The 26921-nt window shown below is 47.0% G+C and overlaps 1 protein-coding gene across 2 annotated transcripts; it reads left to right on the top strand.

The window, feature by feature from the left end:
* Positions 1 to 26921, top strand: LOC101027201 (GBF-interacting protein 1). Of its 2 annotated transcripts, XM_020542294.2 has the most exons (11): positions 1 to 348; positions 2359 to 3457; positions 7358 to 7401; positions 7732 to 7846; positions 7937 to 8015; positions 8498 to 9144; positions 9549 to 9825; positions 9913 to 10189; positions 24986 to 25135; positions 25592 to 26107; positions 26233 to 26910. In XM_020542294.2, exons 2-11 carry the CDS (start codon positions 3343 to 3345, stop codon positions 26521 to 26523), a joined length of 2511 nt encoding a protein of 836 aa, XP_020397883.1. In that variant the 5' UTR covers positions 1 to 348; positions 2359 to 3342; the 3' UTR covers positions 26524 to 26910. The 2 variants fall into 2 exon arrangements, with proteins under 2 accessions (XP_020397883.1, NP_001266740.2); NM_001279811.2 differs by lacking the exon at positions 2359 to 3457 and having other exon boundaries at positions 5 to 348; positions 26233 to 26921.

Here is a 26921-nt window from a genome sequence, read left to right on the forward strand (position 1 = left end):
GGAGGGGGAAGGGTTTTGGAATTAGGCCGCCGGACGCCGTTGCGTGGGAGAGAGCAAAGTGAACCAGGCCGAAACCGAAGCTACCGCCACGACCACCACCCGCGCCCACTGCAGCAACGCCGGACCCTCGTCTCCCTGTCCCCGACTACCAGGAGGAGATCCCGGCGGCGAGGATGAGCGGCGGCGGTGCCGGAGGGAAGGGGGCGGCGGCGCCCGTCCCGGCCGGGTCGAGGAAACTGGTGCAGTGTCTCAAGGAGATCGTGAACCGACCCGAGGCGGAGATCTACTCCGCACTGCGCGAGTGCGGCATGGACCCCGACGAGGCGGTCAGCCGCCTCCTCTCCCAAGGTCCGTGGCACGGCTTGCGCTGTCCTCTCCTCAGTCCATCAGTCCCACGATTCCTTGCCTGTTTAGCTGTTCGTTGTAGGGCGCGTTGCTACGGTTTAGACGGGTCCTAGACCAGCAGGCTCTCGTCGATCTGGGCGATTCGTCGACGTGAAGGTTGTAGTCTGAGCGCGCTGCCCGATTAGTGAGAATCGGATGCACCAGTATTGTTTCTCCCCCCTTTAACCCTCGAGTTCATACTTGGTTTAGTTATCTTTCAAGTCACTATATCAGATAGTAGTGTTAGATGTTGGAGTCTGTAGTAGTATTAGATGTAGGGAACGTATCTGGTGCTCAAAGGGGTACGGTGCTCATGTGCATATTTTAAATCTGGTGCATCCATTTCGCACCTAACAGCAGCACCAGTTTTGTGAAGAACCCCTTCCACCTTCCTCTCTCCTGGTGTGAGGGGTTCTTCGTAAAATTGCTGGTGTCGTTGAATACAAGATGGATGCACCAGATTTAAAATGTGCACATGAGCACCGTACCCCTTTGAGCACCAGATACGTTCCCTTAGATGTAGGAGCTGTGACTGCTGTCACAGTTGTCCACTATCCATTTAGGGTTTCTATTTCAGATTTCCTGGAAATGCTATTAGTGGTAAGGACTAAGGAGTTCCCTGTCGGTTCCTCTGTTTGTGTTGTGGTGCCAGCCAATCATTTCAAGAACACTCAGACTTTTTTGTGGTTGTCGCTTCCTAGAGGATTTACTTTTCTCTAGTGGGATGTGATGATAGCATGGACAATGTTTGGACACTTGAAGCTTGGGAGAAAGTAAGGATGCAACGATAGCATGGACAATGTTTGGACACTTGAAGCTTGGTAGAAAGTAAGACAAGTTGCTGTATTAAGCTGAGACTTTTAGTGTTTCAATGCAGGAGGCAAACAGAAATTGGTTTAAGTGGATTGATTTGTGTTTTGTACTAGTTAGGACTTAGGAACTGGATTTGGAAAGGATGGTGGCGGTAGGTTTAGATAGTTTGTTGGGACAAAAAAGCTGTGGTACTCTTAGCTACCAGGTTTGAAAAGAGTGGAGCCTTTAGACTGGGATATGATGTTTGAACTCCTGCTCTTCTATATTCAGTCTCATGTCCGCTAGTCATAAAATTTAGAGGAAGGTGTTTATGTACTAGGTGGATGAAGATGCTAATCAAAGCAATGTGGTTGAAGTGGCATCAAACAACTGATGTTCTATGTGACAAGAGCGTACCACAGAAGCTAAAAGGCAAGTTTTATAGGACGACGATTATATGTGCTCAAAGTTTTGCTAGGCGCTAGGCGGAATCTAGGCGATGACCCTTAGCCTAGAGACTAGTCCAGCCTAGGCTTGCCTAGGCGATGCTAGGCGTTTTTCTAGGCGTTTTGCCAACTTATATAATATATACATATATACATTTATAGATAAAAAATAGGGAAGGATCAGTAGACATACCTTTTGTCCTTGCAGATCTGCTGATCACTGAATCCTCAAGCACTGCTGCAATAGAAGTGGACAACACTTTTAGATGCAATTGGGCATCAATACAAGTGATAAAAAAATAGGAAATAGCAAGTTAGGTACTTATCTGAGGTCTGACCCTTCTCCCATCCATTAAGTACTGATCAGCACCATAGGATAGCCTTTAGAAATCACAAACATGAAGGGACAGCAGGCAGTAACACATATAAAATGCAGCAACACGAAATAAAATAACAAGCGCATGCGCATGATTCAGTTCTCACAAGCCACAACACAAAACACAAGCGCACAACAGGAGTTCTAAGTTCACAAGTTAAAGATACATGGATGCATAATAAAAGCTAAAACAAGAACCCCATACTCCCATCCCACATCATAATAAAAGATACATTTGCTTGTCACACAGTATGCACTTTACCTTGTCCTTATTGTTTACATCAACAAGAACCCCATACTCCCATCCCACATCATCTGAATTTCTTCTAAGGACACTAACTCCCTCTGGTGCACTTGCAGTTTCTTCAGATTGACCCTCTGTCATCTGAGTTCAAGCCATCATATGTGAATCAGTGAATAACAGATTAACAGAGGAGAGAAGCAGGGGAGGAGGAACATACAGACCTTCTCTGCCGGGGAAGAACCAGGGGAGTTCTCTGTCTCTGTCGGCGAAGAACAGGGGAGAAGAGAAGCAAGCAGCAGGGCAGAGGATGTGCAGCAGGGCAGTGTCGGCGAAGAACAGGAGAGAAGAAGCAAGCAAGCAGGAGCAAGCAGGCAGGGGAGTTCTCTGGCGGCGGGGGCTTCTCTGGCGGCGGCGGCTTCTCTGGCGCCCGGCGGAGAAGGAAGCAGGGAGGGGGTCTCCGGCGACCGCGCAATCAGGCTATTTCCCTCCCGCGCAATCTGCCTTTCCCTACCGCGCGCACTCTATTTCCCTCCCGCGCGCGCTCTATTTCCCTCCCGCGCGCTTTCCCGCTCGCGCGCTATTTCTCTCTCGCAGTCCCGCGCGTTCCAGCTCGCGCGCGCGCCTAGCCTCGCCTCCGCGACGACTTGGCACCTGGGCGACGCGGAATCGCCGCGGAATCCACGTTAGGCGCCGCCTAGGCGCTCCGATCGACTAGGAGGTCGCCTACCCCCCTAGTCCAGGCGGAAGCCCATTTTTTCTCGAAAGCGCAGGGGAACTGCGCCTTTAATTATATTAAGAAGAGGAGAAATAGTACATAGTACATAATACAATAGCTCTCCTTACGGAAGCCCATGGCCTAGCGCCTAGGCGCGCCTAGGCGCGACGTAATCGATGATTTTCAAAACTTTGTATGTGCTGTCTTGTATGGTGTAGAATGTTGACTTACAAAAAGACGAACACTCATCAGATAGGTTTTGTGGAAATGTGTATGCTACGTTGGATTCGTGGCCATACAAGAAGTGCTGAGTCTAGAATGATGATATACATGATAGGCTAGGGGTATCACCAATTGAAGAAAAGCCTGTCTAACGCTGGTTGAGATGGTTTGGACATGTCCAACGCAGATCTCCAGAGGCACCAATGCACAGTGGGATTGTAAGGCGCTACAAGAATGGGAAGGGAGGAAGAGAAAGACCAAAGTTGACATGGAAAGAGGTAGTAAAATGAGACTTGAAAGGACACTATATACTAAAAGATTTAGCCTTGAATAAAAGTGCATAGAAAACATGTGTCCACATGTTTGAACTTTGACTTGTGGCTTCTGTTGGGTTTTAACTCTAGCCTACCACAACTTGCTTGGGATTAAAAGGTTTTGTTGTTGTTGTTGCTGCTGTTGTGTTTATGTATTGGATTCACTCAGAAAAGGTTTATTGAATATGCACACCAAGTCACTTGGTTTCTTTCCTTTTTTAGTTTAACCTTTATGTGTATAATGTATACTAGGTATGTGCTCGTGCGTTGCCACGAGGCGGGGGAGTGTGGGGAGCGACGCCTAGGCTACTAATATAATTTTTGTTTATTTCTTCTAAACACTAAGGTACGCGTGGTGTGGTGGTTAGCCCCAAATTTCTAGAGCAGAGGGGTGTGGGTTCGAGTGTTCGTTCTGCACTATTTTTTGCGGGCGTTGGACGTGGGGAGGTTGAAGCCGTGGTAGCACCAGGTGTCCACATTTGGTTCTTAATAGAGTAGTATAGATAAGGACAACTTTTGCTGCCTCTGTTTATTTTTTCTTTTGGTATTGCAATTCCTAGTTATAACCATGGTTATTAAAGCGGTAAAACGTTAAAACGTTATGAACCAACCTTTTAACATTTAAACGTTTAAACGAATGTTGAAACGTCTTTTCAGACTTGACATAGAAGTTCAAATATAGAATAAGTTCATACATAAGTTGAGTTCACAAACCAAATAGCATAAAAAGAAACAGATCAAGTTCAACAACACAAGTTCAACCACATAAGTTACAACTTTTATGCATGATCAGTAACCATCATCGAATCAATATTAAGACCATGAGCATCCACACCTTGATCATCACCATCTTTTCCACTATTGCTTCCTTCAATTTCATCTTCTACATCAAGATCATCAAGAATATATTCCTCATCCTTGTCATCTTCATTTGCTAAATTAGTCTCCTCTTCCTCAAGGTCTTCATTCCTTCTCACACACCCACCAACAGCTCTCCTAGGAAAATTACGACCTTTGAGATGTGCAGATGCACCAATAGCTTCATCAACTTGGTCCCATGATAAATTGAAATCATCTCCAAGAGCATTGCTAACATGAGAAGAATTAGCTAATGGATCAACCCATTTATTGTCCCAATCAAAGTCTTCTAAAATCGAAGGATCAAAGTTTTTCCCTTCCTCACGTATTTTTTGAAACCTATCAACCATCTTTCTGTTGTATGAAACATATACCGAGTCATTCAACCTTTTGTGCTCTAACCTATTCCTCTTTTTGGTATGCATCTACTGGAAATAAAAGTAACCAATGAAGAACTGAGGATAAAAAAGTAGTGGCGAATAGAAATTGAATAATTTGACTAGCTCACTTACAAATTCAAATGTACTCCAATTCCGCTCACAACCGGATGATGAAGCACAAAGACTAACAATCCGTATTGCAAACTTATATAATTCAATAGTACGGCCACCATATGTATCAACTAAAATGGCAAGAACAAGAAGATTATATGTTACATGCTGAAAGTGGAGGGAAGGCTATCAATTTTAGAATACTTACGTGGATTCCTTGTTTGTGCATTTTTTATAGCCATTGGATTTGCAAATGCCTCTCTTTGGTTCTCATAAAGAACAACTTGGGCATCAATCTTCTCTCTAGGTTCCTCATATACCACCATTTTGACAAGCACATCATTAAAGCAACCCCTTAGCTCTCCAACATAGCCTTCATCATCACCTGCTTTGATGTTGTAGAATTTTCCAGGGTTCTTGTTTTGATTCGCCCAACGTCGATCCACAATGCTCATGATACGTTTCAGACATGCTTTCTTGTTTTGAGTAGAAAATGAGGAGGTAATCTTATTCTTTGCTATAGTCATGGCTGCAGCAACCTCAGCCAACGTTGGCTTCTCATCACCATCAACCAATCTCAGCACGACAAGAAGCGGTAAAGAAGCTCTAAGACAATCCTCAATTGAATTCCAAAATTCTTGAGAGAAAACAATGTCATATGCTTTTTTACCTGCCTCTGTTTTGGATACCTTGGATTGAGTGAAAACATCACTTGAAAATAGACCTTTCAATGAGTACATCGTCATCTAGGTACAACGACCTAGCCCGCTTCCCATTATTCAAAGCTTCGTTCATCTCTTTAGCAATCTCTCTACTCTCTAGTAGTGTTAGGGCACTTGACAATGGGCCTGTTTGGTTCAGCTTTTTTCTGACCAGCTTTTCTGAAAATTTGGCTGTGGGGAGAATCTGGCTGTGGAGAGAATCTGACTATCATTACGATTACGTGTGGAGGAAGATAAAGTTGTTCATAGAGCTTAGGATCTAGAAAGTGACGGATTCATACTATTACAACGACTCAACCGATTATGTGTTTATGTTGATTTTGGATGGTTTTTGCTCCAACGAATTTTATAGAAGCTGGCTGAAAAGCTGACCGTTTGGCAGTCCGCAGCAGCTTTTGGTGGCCAGAAGCTGCCAGAAGCCGAAACAAACAGGGCCAATGTCTCCATAGCCACCAACTAGATGTTGTTTCACCCTCTTGATACCTCCTTTTATTTGTTTGGGGCACAAAGCACATTGAATCAGCTCTCGCTTTCCCGTCTCAACATAGTATGCATATTTCCATTCTGGATCATTTGACTTTGGCCTTCGTGACTGATCTTTGAGTGGGTCATAGGAGTCATTTGCCTCACTATTTGTTGCCATTGAAATTCACTGTGAGCAATATGGTTGCACATTCAGTACTCACCAATATGGTTGAGCAAATAGAGATTGAGTGATTGATTCACTGTTGGGCAATATGGTTGCACAAAATCAGTACTCACGTTGGGTGCAGGTCTGCTGTGGGGTGGAGCAAAATCAGTACTCAGTACTCACCAATATTGATTCCACGGTTGAGTAGGTCTCCTGTCTTGGGCAGTTGGGTGCAGTGCAGGTCTCCTGTCTTGGCCGTAGGTCTTCTGTGGGCGCAGTTCTTGGCCGACGGAGAAGGGGAGGGCGGCGGTGGCGCCCGGCTGTGCCTCCACGGCTGAGCCCCACAGCGGCCGGCGCAGAAGAGGAGCGCGGCGCCCGGCGCCCGGCTGTGGCTCAACAGCTGCCGGCAGAGAGCAGCGGCTGGCTGAGGAGAGGAGAGAGGAGGGCGGCGTGCGTCCAATGTTGGACAGTGGCCACCTAGAAAATGCTAAAGGCCCAAGAAAGGTCCAGGACGGGTAGAACGTCCTCAGAACGTGTAAAACGCCCTAAAACGCTATTAGGACGCTTAAACAACGTTTAAACGCTCGAAACGGACGTTCTACGCCCTAAACCTAAAACGCTTAGACGTTCCAACTTTTAATCACGTTTTCTCGCTTAAACGATGTTTAAACGGCGTTTTAATAACAATGGTTATAACTTTGAACATGCCACAACTTCCTTGGATTTTGTCCTGCTTGCACTTTTTCTGTAGGATAAGTTTGATCTTGAATAATCTGTTCTCTATATTTTGGTATCAATACTGTAGCTAAATTCTCACTGCTTTAGACCTATGCACATTACATATGATTGTCATGAAATGAAATCTATCTACTTAATAGAGGTGCTCAAGAATGTTAGCTTTGGATTTATGGATATTTTTTGGCTTGCTGAACTCATGGCTTCGCTAGTAATGTAAATAACTGTCTAGATATCTTCTGATCTTGCATTATGTACATGTGCTTCATATATGCTGTTGTATCTATCATCCGGCCTCCAGTTTTTTTATTAGCATGCAACTTTGCATTATGTACATGTTGTAGTGACATCAATATTGATTCGTTATGTCGTTGGCCGAGCACATCAATAAATGTCGATAACTCATCACTTTATATACTCTTTTTAGATACTTTCCAAGAGGTAAAGAGCAAGCGCGACAAGAAGAAAGAGGTCAGAACTGATTTTTTTTTATAAACTTCATAATGCGCCCTATCATCTTGAATATACAATCTATCTGATAACCATCTGCCATCTTTTACTTACCTTGTTCATAAATTGGTAACCAACCATCTTGCACCATTTAGTTTTGTTGGGTGAATGATACTGATAATGGATCTGTATGTGACTACTATGTGCTACTGAATCTTTTTTCTACCATGTGATTCCTTGCATTAGAAGTTAGCATATTCAACTACAGTTTTGATTATTGTTTGAAAAGTGTCTATTCTTAGTTGAGCGTTAGAACTGACAACAAGAGTTGTGGGGGCATTTCATAAGCAGATTAAAGAGGTTCCTGAGACAAGATATCGATCGGCAAATAGTTCTACTAATCGAAGCCTTAGAAGTGGTGCAGATCGTGGTGGACGTAGCAATTCTGTGCACTCCAGCTCTACTGGTAATAGAATATGTGCCATTTTCACCCTCAATCTTATTATTTGGCCCAATATTTATTCTGACCCAATCATCATTTTATTCCAAAAAATAGATAACATGACCTCAAGGCCACCAGTCTCAGGGTCTTGTACGGCATCAGTTAATTCCAATCAAATGCAGACAATTGCAAGGTAAAGGGAGAAAAGGACCCTTCTGTGATACATTCAAAGGATCTGTGCTGTTTGTTTATTTATATTTTTTTTTTGCCGGCACACTTATGTTTACTTTAAAGCATTTTTCTGTTTTCCTTCACATAATCTTGTTGTGACTTGTGATGTATACTTTTTTTGTTACTGATGGTGCTTTCGCCATGTTGAGTAATCAGTAAACATCCAAGGACAACTAAGTATCTTTGGTGTTAATTTCTTAGGTTTGCTATTGTTCTTTAGGTAGTTCATTTCATTTAGTTTATAACATTTTAGTTCTTGCAAAAAAGATCATTTGCAATATTGTTGGTGTTCATAATCAACATAGTGGTCTCCAAATGTTTGAATGATGTCTATCTCTATAAAATAGAGAATTATTCTCAACTGTTAATATTTTCAGATCATTTATTTATTATTATTATTTTTTGTTGATTGCTGATGTTAATAACCTCTTTCGTATTCTTCAGTTCCTCTGCAAACAAACATATGGTTACTGATGGACTAGCTGTATCATTGCAATCATCGTGTGGGTTTCAGCATGGTGGTTGGTCTGGGACACCTGGTCAGTTGTCGATGGTTGACATTGTGAAAATGGGCCGCCCTCAGGGAAAGGCTTCTAGCAAACCTGTGGTCACAGCTGACAGAGGTTATGCTGGACAGTACCCATCTTTGCCAAGCACAAACCAGAACCTCAAACAATCTGGAAGCATGGTTTCCCCAGCAGAGCTTGACAAGGGGTTACAACCTGCCCACAATTTGGTTCAGGTTAAGAATCATGGTCATTTTACTGCTGATAGCAAGCTCCCATATGGTACTGATTGGTCTCCACAAGACGACCCAACATCTGAGAACCAATCTTCCCAGCCTGAGACGTCTGGTGATCCATCTTTGTATGAATCATCATTTCAGTCATCTACATTGGTTACTGATGTAGTTAATTCACATGAAAATTCACACTTGGAGTTGGATGAAAACAGCACCTTTGCAATGAGATCAACACCTGCCTCTGAGAGACACTTGGAACCTAGTGACAGTATTCCTGAATACAATGATGGAATATTAAACAACTCAAGTTCATATCAGCCTCATAATTACTCTTACACAGAACAAGATGGTAAGTGTAGAACTAGTGTGAATCTGCTAGTTGTTGGTTAACCATAGGTTGACGATTCTTCTATAAACATCCATTTAATTTTCCGTATAGTAGCTATGGAATAATCACCATCTTAGGCAGTTGCTAGTCTTAGTCAGAATCAACAATAAACTATGGACTGTCATGTTATTCTTTGGTTTCCATAAGAAATGGAGAGGTATTCTTTTGCTTCTAGTGTTGTTGGCCTTGTCAAATTATTCATCCACTTTAGTATCCTATGCATCATTTCACATGTTATACTTTTCATTGGATATTTATGGATCGGGTTGCGTTCTGATAGCTTGATCTTGTTTCTAATTTTGTACAAAATTGCTGGCATGGTCCACAATGATCTGATTCCTTTGGTAACTGTTGTTTATCTGCAGTTGAGGATTCCAGTGCTGATGTATCAGCAGCAGCAGAAAATTTCCAGAGTTTAAGCCTACATAATGATGAGTTAGCTGCAAAAAAGACTGCTGAAGATAACCCTGCAGTGATAATTCCTGATCATTTGCAAGTTACCAATACAGAATGTGTTAGTTTGAGCTTTGGCAGTTTTGGATCTGGTGCATTTTCTGGGCTACTCCCACAAAAGACCACTGATAGCAATGTGGAATTCCTTGTTCAAGAGGATTCTGCAACAGTAGATCCAATAGATGCCAGGTGAAGCATTTTACTGATGTTTTTTTGTGGCACTTTCCTTGCTCCTTTGTGCCGGGAATGTTGACATCGTGGAATTGTCTGTTGCAGGAATCAAGATTACTATGAAAGTGGTGCAGTAACTTCACCAGCAGAAGAAAATCTTGAGGCCATGCTAGGAACTAACATGGAGAATGTCGATGCACCTTCTGTTTCACAGGCTAATGAGCTCAGTCAGGACGTACTTGATCCTTCTGTACTTAAATATGACGTGTCATCAGTTTCAAGTCATGCTTATTCGAACATGAACACTCCACAACCTAGCACAATAGAGGACCCACAAGGAAACAACCAAGCACATACGCTTTCCCATTTGTCAAACATGATGGTATGCTGTCTCTTCTTTCTGTATTTTTTTCTGCACATCCTTGGTAACTGATCTTTTGTTGCCATCGATATTTGTATCTAGGGCTGTGCTGTAACTGCGAAGGTGCATTAAGTTTCATTGTATCTACATGGTCAAAGCTTCATACATAAGGAAAAGCTTCTTGAGTTGCCATCATATGATAACAGAACTAGACACACTGACCCTCTATAGCACTTTTGTTACATTTTTCTAGAAATGTAGCATGTAGGACCCCAGAACCCAGACTATATCACTAAGGGAAACTGCACTTAGGTCCATCTGGAGTTTTCTTATCTTAAATGCTTATACCTTGGTTAAACTTGCCCTGGTTAACGTTTAAGTCAGGCATGCATGTTCAAGTGTACCAACCTAATGCTTTGGTCTCTTTTTGTATTGAATAATCATTATGATTACATGACCTATGCAATAGTTGGGCAGGGAACTGCTAAGAAAAACTTCCAAATTTAAACTGTAAACATGGGTAATAAATAAAAAAGTAAAACTGAGAGAAGCATATAATTTATGTTTTTTAGAATTATAATAGATATAATACATTTTAAAAACCTTGTCCAGCATTGCTTGAGATGGTTTGGAAATGTCCAACGGATACCTTCAGAGCCACCAATGTGTAGTGGGATATTAAGACATAATAGCAATGATAAGAGGAAGACCCAAGTTGGTATGAAAAGAGGTGGTAAAATGTAAAAGAAAACTTGAAAGGATGGAATATACTTAAAAATTTAGTCTTAATTAAGAGTGCATGGAAAACAACTATCCATGTGCCTAAATTGGGGTTTTTAACTCGGTTGAGACGAAAAGGCTTCATTGTTGTTGTATAACGGCGTTTAATATATAGAAATATATTTTCAAAAGGTATCACTACTTTTTGTAAAACCTGAAAGTAGACAGCTATGGTAGGAATGTAGAATTTATTGAATAGAGATGATACATGTACATATATATAGTGAGGACAGACTTGAGGCTAAAGGAAACCTCCTATGTCTAGGGGATACCTGCAGGATATGAACAGATCCTGCACGTATCCAGTCATATCAATCTCCTACCATATTCTATACTACCAAACAGGGCCAGCCAAGCACTAGCCATACACAGCATATGCAGTTGTCATATACGGAGATTGTCTACCCCCCGGTAGTCGAAGCGTCCGTCGAGCGAACATTGAGACTCAGAAGTCATTGAACACGGAAGCTGGGAGTCCTTTGGTGAAGACATCGGTGAACTGAGACATGCAGAACACGAACTTCTCCAAGAGCGACGCGTTCGTGGACAAAATGAAGATCAATCTCAATGGGCCTGGTGCTGGACAGACTTAGAATGGTAGCCTGAATAAGTAGAGAACCAATGACATTATTGATAGATTGGATGGTGCGTTCGGCTTTGCCGTTCTGGGCGGAGGTATAGGGACATGACATTCGTAGGCGGACTCCAAGGGAGGAGAAGAAAGTGTGGGCGCGAAGGTTGTCAAACTCGTGGCTGTTGTCACACTGAATTCCTTGGATGGTAACACCGAACTGAGTACGAACTTAGCCAAAGAAATCGGTGAGAGTGGCGAAGATGTTAGATTTCAGACGTAAAGGAAAAGTCCACAAATAGTGGGAGACTGGGAGCAGTCATCCAAAATAACTAGATAATACTTATGACATGAAACACTGGTAATAGGAGATGTCCAAAGATCGCAATGAATTAACTGGAAATTGTGGGTAGCTCTTATTACAGATGCTCTTATTACAAGTAATAGCGGATGACTAGTGCTCTTATTACCGCTGATGACTGCACTAAGTGGGATAGGACAACTAGACTCGGGTGCCCAAGACGCTGGTGCCATAGTGATTAAGTAGAGGCATGAAGGGCAGAAGCAGGAAGCCGCAACAGGTAGAGGGGTCCGAAGCTGTTACATCTGATGATCTCTCGCTGGGTGGGAAGATCCTTCACAGAACAACCAAAATGATCAAATTCAACAGAACAATTATTGTCGGTAGTGAATTGACGAACGGAAATCAAATCTTTAATAAGTGATGGAGAGAGAAGGACATTTTGGAGGGATAAATCGTGAGGTAGGTGAGCTATGCTAGTGGTGGTAATGGGAATGAGATTTCCATTACCGACAACAATATGAGATGGAAGATGCTGTGAAGGAGGTGTGGGAGAGATTGTACCAGCGTCAGATGTCATGTGGTTGGTGGCGCCGGTGTTGAAGTGCCATTCATGCTGTGGTGGCGGATGTAGGGCAACAGTCTGGAAATTAGCAGCAAGAATATGTTGATCCCAGACTGGAGCGAGTGAAGACAGGGCTGCTGGCGTTGGTGGAGCGACGTAATCCAAAGGGGGCCCGCAGGCTGCCAGTTGAATCCCCCACTGCCCGTCATTGGCCAGGGGAGCCGGCGAGCAAAGCTTGAGGAGGTCGTGGCGTAGACGGTGGACGTTGACCAGGCCACATGTAGATCGCTCTTGTCCAGGGGTTGTAGGAGCTTGTTGGGGCGAAGGCGAACACGCCACCCCCTCGCTCCAAGATTTCCACATCAACGGTCCACAGGTTGAAGGCCGTGTCAGCGGGCTCTGCCAGCCTGGCCGTGGGCGTCGTCCATGCGAAGGACCGAGCGCTCCCTTCGCTCTGACGAGCCGAGGCGAAGACCATCAAAGGCTTCAAAGACCGGACGACCGGGGCCGCGAAGACCGCAAGGCTTTGTCTCCCTCAATGTAAGAAGGGGCCCGTGTGCAATCCGGCCCATGTTGTAAGGTCCCGCCCGCAGGCTACCAGAGCGGGTTGGGCCACGTCTGTAATAATGTGTACTGTAATGACGCGCTGTAACCCCCATGTGAGGGAATATTACGGGGATAAGCCAGGTAATTGAGGGCCTAATTGTCCTTTCCAGGGTCGGGCGGTCCCTCAGTTACCTATAAATACCCCCGTATTGTGCCAAAGCAGGGGGCGGGAAAAAACACGGTTGCCCTAATACATTGTGTTTATCCGCATCAAACTGTTTCCCATTCTTCCACCGTTTGAGTTTGGCTAATCGTGAGTTAGCGACTTCCAACAGAGCTGTACCTGGTGGAGGGAATCCGGTGTATTGGCCAGGCGCAACACTGCTGTTGCTGCCGCCAGAGGACCTGCCACCGCGTTTGCCCCGCTTTCTGCGCTGGCCCGAGCCACCACCCGAACCTCCTCCATGCTGCTGCTGAGGAGACCGCTGGTGTTGGTGCGGCGTCGGAGGATGGAGGTGTCGGCGGTGGAGGGTGGCCTGGGGTTGCCTGCGTCGTGAGGCCCCCCAAGAGCAGCGAGAGCCACGACGGGAGGAGCCTTTGCCATGGTAAGCTCCTCGAGAGCCAAGTCATCGCGGACCTGCAGGAAGCTGGGAGAGGGTACGTGCGTCGGATGTGGAGGCCGAGCGCAAGGAAACACCCATTGAGGCCCCAGACGATGTTGAGGACGAGTCCTATCAGAGACGGGCTCCCTGAGATGTGGAGATCCTCGTCGAGCTTTTTGTAGCGACGGTAGTACTCAACGATAGGGAGATCACCCTGGCAGAAGGAGCGAAACTCTTGGTCGGCGTAGAGTGCGTGAGTTGTACGATTCTCGAGGAATTAGCTCTCGACGGAGAGCCACAGAACGCGGATAGTGACGCCGCGTTGAGACACCGTGTCGGCGAGGTTGTCAGAGATGGTGCCGAGGATCCAGGTATGGACGACAACATTCATCCGCACCTAGTCTGGAGAGGTAAGAACGACATCATCAGAGAGGATGTGACGCTCTAGGGAAAACTTGGTGAGGGTGAGGAGGAAGGACTCGCGCCACCGGCCGTAGAAGTTGGAGGTGAACATATCTGGTGCAAACCAACCCTTTCGTGCAATCGTGCAAACTTCTAATGTGGGCCACATGATGTTGATCCAATGGACACAGGGGCGTGGATAATTTTACACTTAACCACCCGCTGCTAATCACACCTTTTCAAATCCCCCTCCCACTCCCGCCGCACGCCCCCTTGGATCAACATCATGTGGTTCAGATTAAAAGTTTGCACGGTTGCACGGAGGGCACAGATGTTCTGTACGGCGACCGCCTGGGCATGAAGGTTGAGCAGCGTCGCAGCCTCCTGATGAAGAAGAGCAGCGTCGAGGAGAGGGCTGCCATCATCTGTTGTGCCGTTGGAGAAAGTGTCATCCGCCGTGCGCTCACGAGCAGCGCGATCCTGAGCGGCGCGCTTGCGAGCATCTGCTGCGTCGTGTTCTTGCTGCGCCAGGGCAGCCTCGCGGTAGGCGTCGGCTGCACGGGCGAGGGCGGCTTGCCTCGCGGGTGGCCTGGGCCACGCGCTCGCGCTCCTCCTGTACAGCGCAAGTGTCTTCAGCGCGCTGGAGGATTGCAGCAGCAGTGGCGTGGATGGGGGAGGCCTGGGGCATCCCAAGATGAAGAACCTCGGAGCAGGAGGTATCTTCGAGCGGCGGCGGGATGGTGCCGGCCATGGAGCTGCGCCGAGAGGAGAGGGTGTGCTGGATGCGGAAGTGAAAGGTGGAGGAAAGAACCTAGGCGTCTGATACCATGAAAGTAGACATCTGGTAGGAATCTAGAATTTATTGAATAGGAGATTATACATGTACATATATATAGTGAGGACAGACTTGAGGCTAAAGGAAACCTCCTATGTCTAGGGGATACCTGCAGGATATGAAGTTATGAACAGATCCTGCAGGTATCCAATCATATCAATCTCCTACCATATTCTATACTACCAAATAGGGCTGGCCGGCCATATGCCAGGCACTAGCCATACACGGCAGATGCAGTTGACATATACAGAGATTGTCTAACAAAGCCGTTGCAAGAAACTACACTTTTAGTGAACAAATTTCAGAGAACCACAATACTGGTCACTTAGTTTTCCAACGGTTATGTTGGATGGAGTGCTTAATGTGTTTTTATGAAAAATTAAGGATTTTGTTGACACCTTTTCGGAGGCGCCAATCACTCAAAAGAACCAGCGGCGGTGCTCTCTAGTCAGGCGCGGACGGTCCGCGGCTTGGGGCCGGACGGTCCGCGACCTGGCGCGACGTGGCGGTGCTCTCTGGTCAGACGCGGACGGTCCGCGGCACAGGGCCGGACGGTCCGCGACCTGGTGCAGGAGCTCGGGTTCCCTGCCTGACGACCGGACGGTCCGCGCTCTAGGGCCGGACGGTCCGCGCGTGCGTAGGGGCGGCGGAAGATCGCCGGCGGCGCCTGGATCTCGCTCCCGGGAGGGACCCCGTCGGGGAGGAGAGATCCTAGGAGTTGTCTAGGCTCGGGCCGGCCGACCTAGACTCCTCTAATCGACGTAGAGTCGAGGAGAGGCAGAGAATTTGGGGATTGGAGTACTAAACTAGGGCTAAACTAGAACTAGACTAGAACTACTCCTAATTGTGCTGAAAATAAATGCGAGATAGAAGTTGTATTGGTTCGATTGTTGGGGGTTTTAATCGGCCGTAGCCCTTCATCTATATAAAGGGGGAGGTCTGGATCCGTTTCCAACTGTTTCCTGAGTTAATCCCGCGGTTTTAGGTAACAAATCCCGCGAGAAACTAGGAACCCTAACTGACTCTGCGCGCGCGCGGACCGTCCGCGCCACCACCGCGGACAGTCCGGACCGCGGACCATCCGGCCTCAGGGCCGGACCGTCCGCCAGGCTCATTTTAGCCTCCAACATATGCCCCCCTGCCTTTTGGTGCAGTTTGACGAACCAAAAGCATATGAACTAAACCTGATGTAAGTCATCGGCTTTTCAAAATAGAGATCATTCAATAAAGCACCAATGTATAAAGGCCGTTTTGGATTGTATCTTTCTCGGCCATGACCATTTGATCAATGGATCAAAATGAATAGAATGGAGGTGCCCCCCCAGCCTGGATAGACAAAGGGACTATACATGTACCATGGATTCATCGTCATGCCATTCCATGTTTGAACAGGATAATATACCGACGATGAGTAAATAGGTGGAAAGTACCCTGGTCTCATAGAATGAATAGGCGATGCTTGTTGTGTCGCCTTTCGGGTCGTTTTGTTTGACCGTTTTGTTTTAGCAGGTGACCGGGGTTTCTTTGTTGACCGATCACGTGGAACAGTCTTTTTGCTAGTATTTTTGGAGAGCAACTGATCAAAAGTAGGATCGGCTTTGATCAGCCGATTATATGTGCTTTGACCTTGCGTCTTTTTCCTTGCTTTGTGTAGAGGTTGACGCCTTTGGTCATAGGTGGACTGTCCGGCTGAGTTAGCCGGACCGTTTGTCTGAGCACCGGATTGTCCGCACGTAGGTGCCGGACCATCTACGATGCTGGGGCTAGGCTGATGTGTTTGGTTTATTAACTGTGCCTGCCCCCCGGCGTCTTCGGACCTTTTAGCCTTCTCGTCCGAAGCCTTTCGAGCAATCTCCTTTTGTGATATATCTGACATGCGAGAATTGCTGATGACGATGCCCTTGCCTTTGCCTTTATCAGCCATTTCGGGCCGAACCAAGACCTTTTTGCATGTGAGTTCTATTGTATTAACAGGAAAGGGTTGTGTGTCTACTTGCATCTCCTGAAAAGCCAATCGACCCTCATTTATGGCCGATTGTATCTGTCGACGAAAAACATTACAATCATTGGTGGCATGAGAAAAGGAATTATGCCACTTACAATAAGCACGTCTCTTTAATTCATCAGGAGGAGGAATAGTATGAGTTAATTTAATGTTGCCATTTTTCAGTAACTCGTCAAATATTTTATCGCATTTGGCAACATTAAAAGTAAACTTAACTTCCTCTTGTCGATTCTTTCGAATCGACTGTAAAGCAGAACACGCTGAAGGTTTAGCCTGTCCTGGCCAAACCAGTTCGGCGGTGTATACATCCGTGGATTCATCGTCCGAATTATCGTATCCCACTAAATGCATCTTATGGCTAGCCGATTTTGATGTTTCCTTACTTCGGCTTTCACAGGTCATAGCCCGCTGGTGTAAGTGCACTAATGAAAAGAATTGGGTGCCATCTAATTTTTCTTTTAAGTAGGGTCGCAACCCATTGAAAGCTAGCCCTGTCAGTTGTTTTTCTGCGACATGAATCTGAAAGCATCGGTTTCTAGTGTCCCGGAATCTCCGAATATAGTCATTAACCGATTCTTCAGGCCCCTGTCGGACTGAAGCTAAGTCAGCCAATTCTAACTCATGTTCTCCTGAGAAGAAGTGTTCATGAAATTTCTGCTCTAATTCTTCCCAAGAGTTAATAGAGTTTGGTGGCAAAGCTGCGTACCATGCAAATGCAGTATCAGTAAGGGACAACGAGAATAAACGAACGCGATAGGCTTCCCCATCAGCCAATTCTCCCAAGTGTGCTATGAATTGGCTTATATGTTCGTGTGTGCTTTTCCCACTTTCACCAGAAAACTTAGAGAAGTCTGGTATTCTAGTTCCCTGTGGGTATGGCACGGTGTCGAATCGGTGGCTATAAGGCTTCCGATACGATTGCCCTGTACCTGACACACTAACACCGAGTTTGTCCCTGAACATCCCGGCTACCTCGTCTCTGACCCTCTCTGCCATGTCCGGCGACCATCCATTAAGTTTGTGGGTGGAGATTTCAGGTTGCCTGACATTACTCTGTCGGCTTTCCTCCCAGGTATGTTTGAGGTGTGTGTTAGGTGTCCTATTAATGTCATCAGCTCCTGCCCTATACCCCTCAGGCTCTCTTGTGGCCGAATAGTATTCAGCCCTATGTCCATGAGGTGGTATGGCATGATTATAATGTGTTGCTGGTGGGGCACCATAATGTTGCTGCGATGAATGTGGGAACTGTGCGTATTGCGCAGCTCTCGGCTCTGCGTATGCAAATCCGGACGGTCCGGCGTAAGAGGCCGAATGGTCCGCGACCTGGCCAAATGGTCTGAAGGTATATCCGGATTGTCCAGCCGTATATGGTGCTACGTGGGTAGTCTCGTACCCAGACCGTCTGTCGTAAAGAACTGGACGGTCTGCGATCGGGCCGAATGGTCCAGGGTTGTGCCCGGATGGATCGGCCATATATGGCGTGACTTGGGCAGTCTGCGCATGGACTCGTGTAGAGTCGGATGGTCCAGCGTAATACGTCGGCCGATTCATGCCATATCCGGACGGTCCGACGTAAGATGGCGGACGGTCCGCAACATATCCGGACGGTCCGGCGTGATGCACCGGACGGTCCGTGATGGGGCCGAAGTGTTCAGGGTTGTACCCTGATGGTCCGGCCATGTACGGTGCGACCTGAGTGTTTTGTGTGCGGGCCTGCATCTGGTCGGACGGTCCGGCGAAATACGCCGGACGGTCCGCGGTATAATCGGACTGTCTGAGATGATGCTCGGACGGTCCGGTCGCGTCCAGTACCTGCCGCGTGCCTAGTGGTTGCGGCTGTGATGGTGACACGAAAGCGTGCATCGGCATACCATATGATGGCTGGGTCAAAGGTGACCCGTTTATAGCCGATGTGTTTGACGTGGGTGGCACTGTATTAGACTCTCGCGATGGAAAATTAGGAGCGGCTGATTTCTCGTATGCACGTAAATGCATTTTAATAGATTCATCTACATATCGCTTTAACTGATCTCCTCGTTGATCCATGAAAGTCGTAAGAGATAGATCTGGAGTACTTACAGCGGGACCCTGCAGTGGAGGTAGGAGAGACTCCATATCGATCTCCCCTTGACGGACGATCTTCTGGTGGCGATCCACCGTGAAGTGTGACAAGTACTTGTCCGCCGCCTCCTTGCGCCTTTCGGAGAGTTTATGCAGCAGTTCCGCCTCTTCCTTGTCGCGTTGTTCGTTCCATTGCCGCATCACCTCCTTCTCATCGCGCATTACGAGGTCTTCAAAGGGCCTTTGGTCATCAGCCGGGAGCGCCTCCATGGCCGGCTTGATGATGTTGGTAGTGGAGATCTTGGTGGGATCCTTAGAACCGGCCATTTATGGGCCGATTTTTAGCAGATCTAGACACCTAGTCCCCAGCGGAGTCGCCAAAAGTATGTTGACACCTTTTCGGAGGCGCCAATCACTCAAAAGAACCAGCGGTGGTGCTCTCTGGTCAGGCGCGGACGGTCCGCGGCTTGGGGCCGGACGGTCCGCGACCTGGCGCGACGTGGCGGTGCTCTCTGGTCAGACGCGGACGGTCCGCGGCACAGGGCCGGACGGTCCGTGACCTAGTGCAGGAGCTCGGGTTCCCTGCCTGACGGCCGGACGGTCCGCGCTCTAGGGCCGGACGGTCCGCGCGTGCGTAGGGGCGGCAGAAGATCGCCGGCGGCGCCTGGATCTCGCTCCCGGGAGGGACCCCGTCGGGGAGGAGAGATCCTAGGAGTTGTCTAGGCTCGGGCCGGCCGACCTAGACTCCTCTAATCGACGTAGAGTCGAGGAGAGGCAGAGAATTTGGGGATTGGAGTACTAAACTAGGGCTAAACTAGAACTAGACTAGAACTACTCCTAATTGTGCTGAAAATAAATGCGAGATAGAAGTTGTATTGGTTCGATTGTTGGGGGTTTTAATCGGCCGTAGCCCTTCATCTATATAAAGGGGGAGGTCTGGATCCGTTTCCAACTGTTTCCTGAGTCCGCGGTTTTAGGTAACAAATCCCGCGAGAAACTAGGAACCCTAACTGACTCTGCGCGCGCGCGAACCGTTCGCGCCACCACCGCGGACAGTCCGGACCGCGGACCGTCCGGCCTCAGGGCCGGACCGTCCGCCACGCTCATTTTAGCCTCCAACATATGCCCCCCTGCCTTTTGGTGCAGTTTGACGAACCAAAAGCATATGAACTAAACCTGATGTAAGTCATCGGCTTTTCAAAATAGAGATCATTCAATAAAGCACCAATGTATAAAGGCCGTTTTGGATTGTATCTTTCTCGGCCATGACCATTTGATCAATGGATCAAAATGAATAGAATGGAGGTGCCCCCCAGCCTGGATAGACAAAGGGACTATACATGTACCATGGATTCATCGTCATGCCATTCCATGTTTGAACAGGATAATATACCGACGATGAGTAAATAGGTGGAAAGTACCCTGGTCTCATGGAATGAATAGGCGATGCTTGTTGTGTCGCCTTTCGGGTCGTTTTGTTTGACCGTTTTGTTTTAGCAGGTGACCGGGGTTTCTTTGTTGACCGATCACGTGGAACAGTCTTTTTGCTAGTATTTTTGGAGAGCAACTGATCAAAAGTAGGATCGGCTTTGATCAGCCGATTATATGTGCTTTGACCTTGCGTCTTTTTCCTTGCTTTGTGTAGAGGTTGACGCCTTTGGTCATAGGTGGACTGTCCAGCTGAGTTAGCCGGACCGTTTGTCTGAGCACCGGATTGTCCGCACGTAGGTGCCGGACCATCTACGATGCTAGGGCTAGGCTGATGTGTTTGGTTTATTAACTGTGCCTGCCCCCCGGCGTCTTCGGACCTTTTAGCCTTCTCGTCCGAAGCCTTTCGAGCAATCTCCTTTTGTGATATATCTGACATGCGAGAATTGCTGATGACGATGCCCTTGCCTTTGCCTTTATCAGCCATTTCGGGCCGAACCAAGACCTTTTTGCATGTGAGTTCTATTGTATTAACAGGAAAGGGTTGTGTGTCTACTTGCATCTCCTGAAAAGCCAATCGACCCTCATTTATGGCCGATTGTATCTGTCGACGAAAAACATTACAATCATTGGTGGCATGAGAAAAAGGAATTATGCCACTCAGGGCCGTCCCTGTGGGGGTGCAAGGGTGCGGCCGCACCGGGCCCCCAAAAATAGAGGGCCCCCTAGCCACTGTACGGTAGCATTTTTTCCTATTAAACCTATCTATTATAGACACAAATACGTAAAGAGCGATGCGTTATTGAGTTATCGACTAGTCTTGTTTATATTCTTAAACTGTCTCAATTACTTATCGAATACTCCATCCGTTTCAAAATAGTATTTGTTTTAGTTCTTGATTTTTATGTTTATATTGATGATGATGATGAATCCACTAAAGAAGCAAAACAAATTCTATTTTGATATAGGGAGACTGGGAGAGTATTATAAACTATACATATGATGGTTGCTTTGGCAGAGAGAAGCTTTTTAAAATTAAAATATTTTTGTAAACTATTTTTTATCAACAATAACTCAAGAGATGTTAAATGGCTTGGTGATTTTATATATCGAAAAAAAGTTGTTGGATGAGATTGATCTCAATGATATAAGAGATGACTTTGTATCACAAAATGTTAAAATATGTTTTTAATAATAATATCAGATAACAAATGTTTTTTTGCTATATTTTACCTTTGTTATCTTGTAAACTTCAAAATAGTGCATAATAATTTTTATATGTCAAATATTTGATAATATATGTATAATTATATATATATATATATATATATATTTGTGTGTAGATGGGCCTCAATATCGGATTTCGCACTGGGCCCCTGAAAAGTTAGGAACGGCCCTGATGCCACTTACAATAAGCACGTCTCTTTAATTCATCAGGAGGAGGAATAGTATGAGTTAATTTAATGTTGCCATTTTTCAGTAACTCGTCAAATATTTTATCGCATTTGGCAACATTAAAAGTAAACTTAACTTCCTCTTGTCGATTCTTTCGAATCGACTGTAAAGCAGAACACGCTGAAGGTTTAGCCTGTCCTGGCCAAACCAGTTCGGCGGTGTATACATCCGTGGATTCATCGTCCGAATTATCGTATCCCACTAAATGCATCTTATGGCTAGCCGATTTTGATGTTTCCTTACTTCGGCTTTCACAGGTCATAGCCCGCTGGTGTAAGTGCACTAATGAAAAGAATTGGGTGCCATCTAATTTTTCTTTTAAGTAGGGTCGCAACCCATTGAAAGCTAGCCCTGTCAGTTGTTTTTCTGCGACATGAATCTGAAAGCATCGGTTTCTAGTGTCCCGGAATCTCCGGATATAGTCATTAACCGATTCTTCAGGCCCCTGTCGGACTGAAGCTAAGTCAGCCAATTCTAACTCATGTTCTCCTGAGAAGAAGTGTTCATGAAATTTCTGCTCTAATTCTTCCCAAGAGTTAATAGAGTTTGGTGGCAAAGCTGCGTACCATGCAAATGCAGTATCAGTAAGGGACAACGAGAATAAACGAACGCGATAGGCTTCCCCATCAGCCAATTCTCCCAAGTGTGCTATGAATTGGCTTATATGTTCGTGTGTGCTTTTCCCACTTTCACCAGAAAACTTAGAGAAGTCTGGTATTCTAGTTCCCTGTGGGTATGGCACGGTGTTGAATCGGTGGCTATAAGGCTTCCGATACGATTGCCCTGTACCTGACACACTAACACCGAGTTTGTCCCTGAACATCCCGGCTACCTCGTCTCTGACCCTCTCTGCCATGTCCGGCGACCATCCATTAAGTTTGTGGGTGGAGATTTCAGGTTGCCTGACATTACTCTGTCGGCTTTCCTCCCAGGTATGTTTGAGGTGTGTGTTAGGTGTCCTATTAATGTCATCAGCTCCTGCCCTATACCCCTCAGGCTCTCTTGTGGCCGAATAGTATTCAGCCCTATGTCCATGAGGTGGTATGGCATGATTATAATGTGTTGCTGGTGGGGCACCATAATGTTGCTGCGATGAATGTGGGAACTGTGCGTATTGCGCAGCTCTCGGCTCTGCGTATGCAAATCCGGACGGTCCGGCGTAAGAGGCCGAATGGTCCGCGACCTGGCCAAATGGTCTGAAGGTATATCCGGATTGTCCAGCCGTATATGGTGCTACGTGGGTAGTCTCGTACCCAGACCGTCTGTCGTAAAGAACTGGACGGTCTGCGATCGGGCCGAATGGTCCAGGGTTGTGCCCGGATGGATCGGCCATATATGGCGTGACTTGGGCAGTCTGCGCATGGACTCGTGTAGAGTCGGATGGTCCAGCGTAATACGTCGGCCGATTCATGCCATATCCGGACGGTCCGACGTAAGATGGCGGACGGTCCGCAACATATCCGGACGGTCCGGCGTGATGCACCGGACGGTCCGTGATGGGGCCGAAGTGTTCAGGGTTGTACCCTGATGGTCCGGCCATGTACGGTGCGACCTGAGTGTTTTGTGTGCGGGCCTGCATCTGGTTGGACGGTCCGGCGAAATACGCCGGACGGTCCGCGGTATAATCGGACTGTCTGAGATGATGCTCGGACGGTCCGGTCGCGTCCAGTACCTGCCGCGTGCCTAGTGGTTGCGGCTGTGATGGTGACACGAAAGCGTGCATCGGCATACCATATGATGGCTGGGTCAAAGGTGACCCGTTTATAGCCGATGTGTTTGACGTGGGTGGCACTGTATTAGACTCTCGCGATGGAAAATTAGGAGCGGCTGATTTCTCGTATGCACGTAAATGCATTTTAATAGATTCATCTACATATCGCTTTAACTGATCTCCTCGTTGATCCATGAAAGTCGTAAGAGATAGATCTGGAGTACTTACAGCGGGACCCTGCAGTGGAGGTAGGAGAGACTCCATATCGATCTCCCCTTGACGGACGATCTTCTGGTGGCGATCCACCGTGAAGTGTGACAAGTACTTGTCCGCCGCCTCCTTGCGCCTTTCGGAGAGTTTATGCAGCAGTTCCGCCTCTTCCTTGTCGCGTTGTTCGTTCCATTGCCGCATCACCTCCTTCTCATCGCGCATTACGAGGTCTTCAAAGGGCCTTTGGTCATCAGCTGGGAGCGCCTCCATGGCCGGCTTGATGATGTTGGTAGTGGAGATCTTGGTGGGATCCTTAGAACCGGCCATTTATGGGCCGATTTTTAGCAGATCTAGACACCTAGTCCCCAGCGGAGTCGCCAAAAGTATGTTGACACCTTTTCGGAGGCGCCAATCACTCAAAAGAACCAGCGGCGGTGCTCTCTGGTCAGGCGCGGACGGTCCGCGGCTTGGGGCCGGACGGTCCGCGACCTGGCGCGACGTGGCGGTGCTCTCTGGTCAGACGCGGACGGTCCGCGGCACAGGGCCGGACGGTCCGTGACCTAGTGCAGGAGCTCGGGTTCCCTGCCTGACGGCCGGACGGTCCGCGCTCTAGGGCCGGACGGTCCGCGCTCTAGGGCCGGACGGTCCGCGCGTGCGTAGGGGCGGCGGAAGATCGCCGGCGGCGCCTGGATCTCGCTCCCGGGAGGGACCCCGTCGGGGAGGAGAGATCCTAGGAGTTGTCTAGGCTCGGGCCGGCCGACCTAGACTCCTCTAATCGACGTAGAGTCGAGGAGAGGCAGAGAATTTGGGGATTGGAGTACTAAACTAGGGCTAAACTAGAACTAGACTAGAACTACTCCTAATTGTGCTGAAAATAAATGCGAGATAGAAGTTGTATTGGTTCGATTGTTGGGGGTTTTAATCGGCCGTAGCCCTTCATCTATATAAAGGGGGAGGTCTGGATCCGTTTCCAACTGTTTCCTGAGTTAATCCCGCGGTTTTAGGTAACAAATCCCGCGAGAAACTAGGAACCCTAACTGACTCTGCGCGCGCGCGAACCGTCCGCGCCACCACCGCGGACAGTCCGGACCGCGGACCGTCCGGCCTCAGGGCCGGACCGTCCGCCACGCTCATTTTAGCCTCCAACAGATTTATTTGTGAAAACATTGCTTTATTCGCAGTTTTGTGATGCATTTATGCAACTGAGCGCTTAGTTCTCTGAAATTATTTCTTAAAAGTATGTGTGTGTGTGTGCTGTGAGTGAGAGTGAGCTTATCGCTCGTTTCTACAGGAAGATCGAGGCCCAACATTTCTTAGTTCTGACTCTTATCATTTGTTTTCCCAGCAAGCAAATCCTTTGAGCACTAGCAGCCTATTGGCGTCAAATCAAAATCATCCATCTCTTCATGGCTTAGAGTTTGATTTGCCTTATCTTGAAGCAAAATATAACGCAGGCACGACTACAAATCCTAGACCAGCCATATCCATGCAGGAGGTTAGTCAAATATCTGAATTCGTTTTTCTCACTCACATCCTTTAGACATGCTTATGCTTGTATCAGAAGTTCCTGTGCATATTACTTGAGCTTCTATAAATTATAAAATATTACTCCTTCTGTCCTAAAATAAAATTCGTTTTACCTTTTAAGTTGATTCATACAGTAATTAATACATTTGTTTTATATATATGTCTAGATTCATCATTATTCATTTGAAAATAGACATAAAAATAAAGAGCTAAAACAGCTAATATTTTGGAACGGATGAAGTATTATGCAGCAAGAAGTAGCATCCTGGTTTAGTGATATACATTGTTACTAGCAATGTTTACAACTGGAAACATAGCAAACTTATGTTAAATTCATTATAAATTCTGACCCGTCCTGTTTAGTATTGTCCTCTTCTTCTTTTGCCATCTCTTAAGTCTACATTTCATGAAAAATATTTGGCAGGCCCTGAAAGCAGGGGTTTTCTCCAACGCTCGGTCTACGCAGTCTCTTCCAAGTACTAGCATTCCGACGGGGCATCCTCTCCCTCAGCAATTAGCACATCACCCTTACTCTCAGCCGACTTTAGCACCCATCACACATTTCCCAAATATCGTTGGCTATCCGCCGTATTTGCCACAAAACTATGCTGCTTACCTATCTTCGGGCACCTTCCAGCAAGCATACCCGAGCAATGGAGCATTCCATCAGTCTGCTGCCGCTTTGCTCGGATCTGGTATGAAGTACTCGGCCCCCGAGTATAAGAACAACCTGTCTGCCACAGGCTTACAACAGCAACATCAGCCACAACCGCAACCACCTTCATCAGTCATCTCTGGTTATGGAGGCCTTGGAAGCTCAAGCAATATACAAGGAAATTTTACCCTTAATCAGAGTACTGGCACTGGATCAACTCTTGTGTTTGATGATGCATTGGGCAGACAGTACAAAGACACCAGTCAACACATAGCTCTCCAGCAGGTAAACATTGCATATTGGTTCATGTACCTGGGGAACATTTTGTTCCCCAATCAGCGTCATCTTTGTGTGTGTGTGTGTGGATGAAGGTTTTTACAGAAATGTTGTTTTATTGTTACCTCTTTCAGCCCGACAACTCTGGAATGTGGCTTCATGGCTCTGGTTCAAGAGCGGCGGCGCTTCCGCCTAACCACTTTTATGGTTACCAGGGACAGAGTCAGCTGGGTGGCTTTGGTCAGGCGCAGCAGCAACAGCCTTCCCAATTCGGAGGCCACGGGTACCCGACTTTCTACCAGTCTCAGGGTGGGCTGACACAGGAGCACCACCCCCAGAACCTTGCTGAGGGCAGCCTGAATGGCTTCCAGGTCGCACCGTCTCAGCCGTCTCATCCGAGCTGGCAGCATCAGCACACCTACTGAGCATTGTTCTCCCTTGTTATGGTCTGTCTCTTTCGCCGTCACAAGCCAAGTTTCGCGTGCTTGTGCCCTTACTCGATGCAGAGTAAGCTGCTCGGATTTTAGCTGAGCTTGTACCTTCAGCGCTGAGAAGGGTCCCAGGACCCAGGCATACAACAGTTAGAGCGTTTTAACATGCTGCGTGCGTGCGTGTGTGTGTGTTGCCAGACCGATGCCTTGTGGTTTTTCGATAGCGAGTTATATGTGCGGAGGCGCAGTCATGTATAACTGAGACATGATAACATAACAACCAATCGTTTCGCTTGCATTTTTTTGGTCATGCACACATGCGGTTATCGCTTCAGGAAGAAAAAAAGGAGCACCTCTGACTCAGCTTATGGATTATAAATATTTTCAATCTC

This window comes from Zea mays, chromosome 8, assembly GCF_902167145.1.
Source record: "Zea mays cultivar B73 chromosome 8, Zm-B73-REFERENCE-NAM-5.0, whole genome shotgun sequence".
NCBI classification, from domain to species: Eukaryota; Viridiplantae; Streptophyta; class Magnoliopsida; order Poales; family Poaceae; genus Zea; species Zea mays.

Excerpts from the sequence above, each read along its gene's own strand:
- LOC101027201 (NM_001279811.2), top strand. The coding sequence starts at position 174 with ATGAGCGGCGGCGGTGCCGGAGGGAAGGGGGCGGCGGCGCCCGTCCCG. Across the intron at positions 7,847-7,936 it reads TGTGCACTCCAGCTCTACTG|ATAACATGACCTCAAGGCCA; the intron begins GTAATAGAATAT and ends TCCAAAAAATAG. Across the intron at positions 26,108-26,232 it reads AACACATAGCTCTCCAGCAG|CCCGACAACTCTGGAATGTG; the intron begins GTAAACATTGCA and ends TACCTCTTTCAG.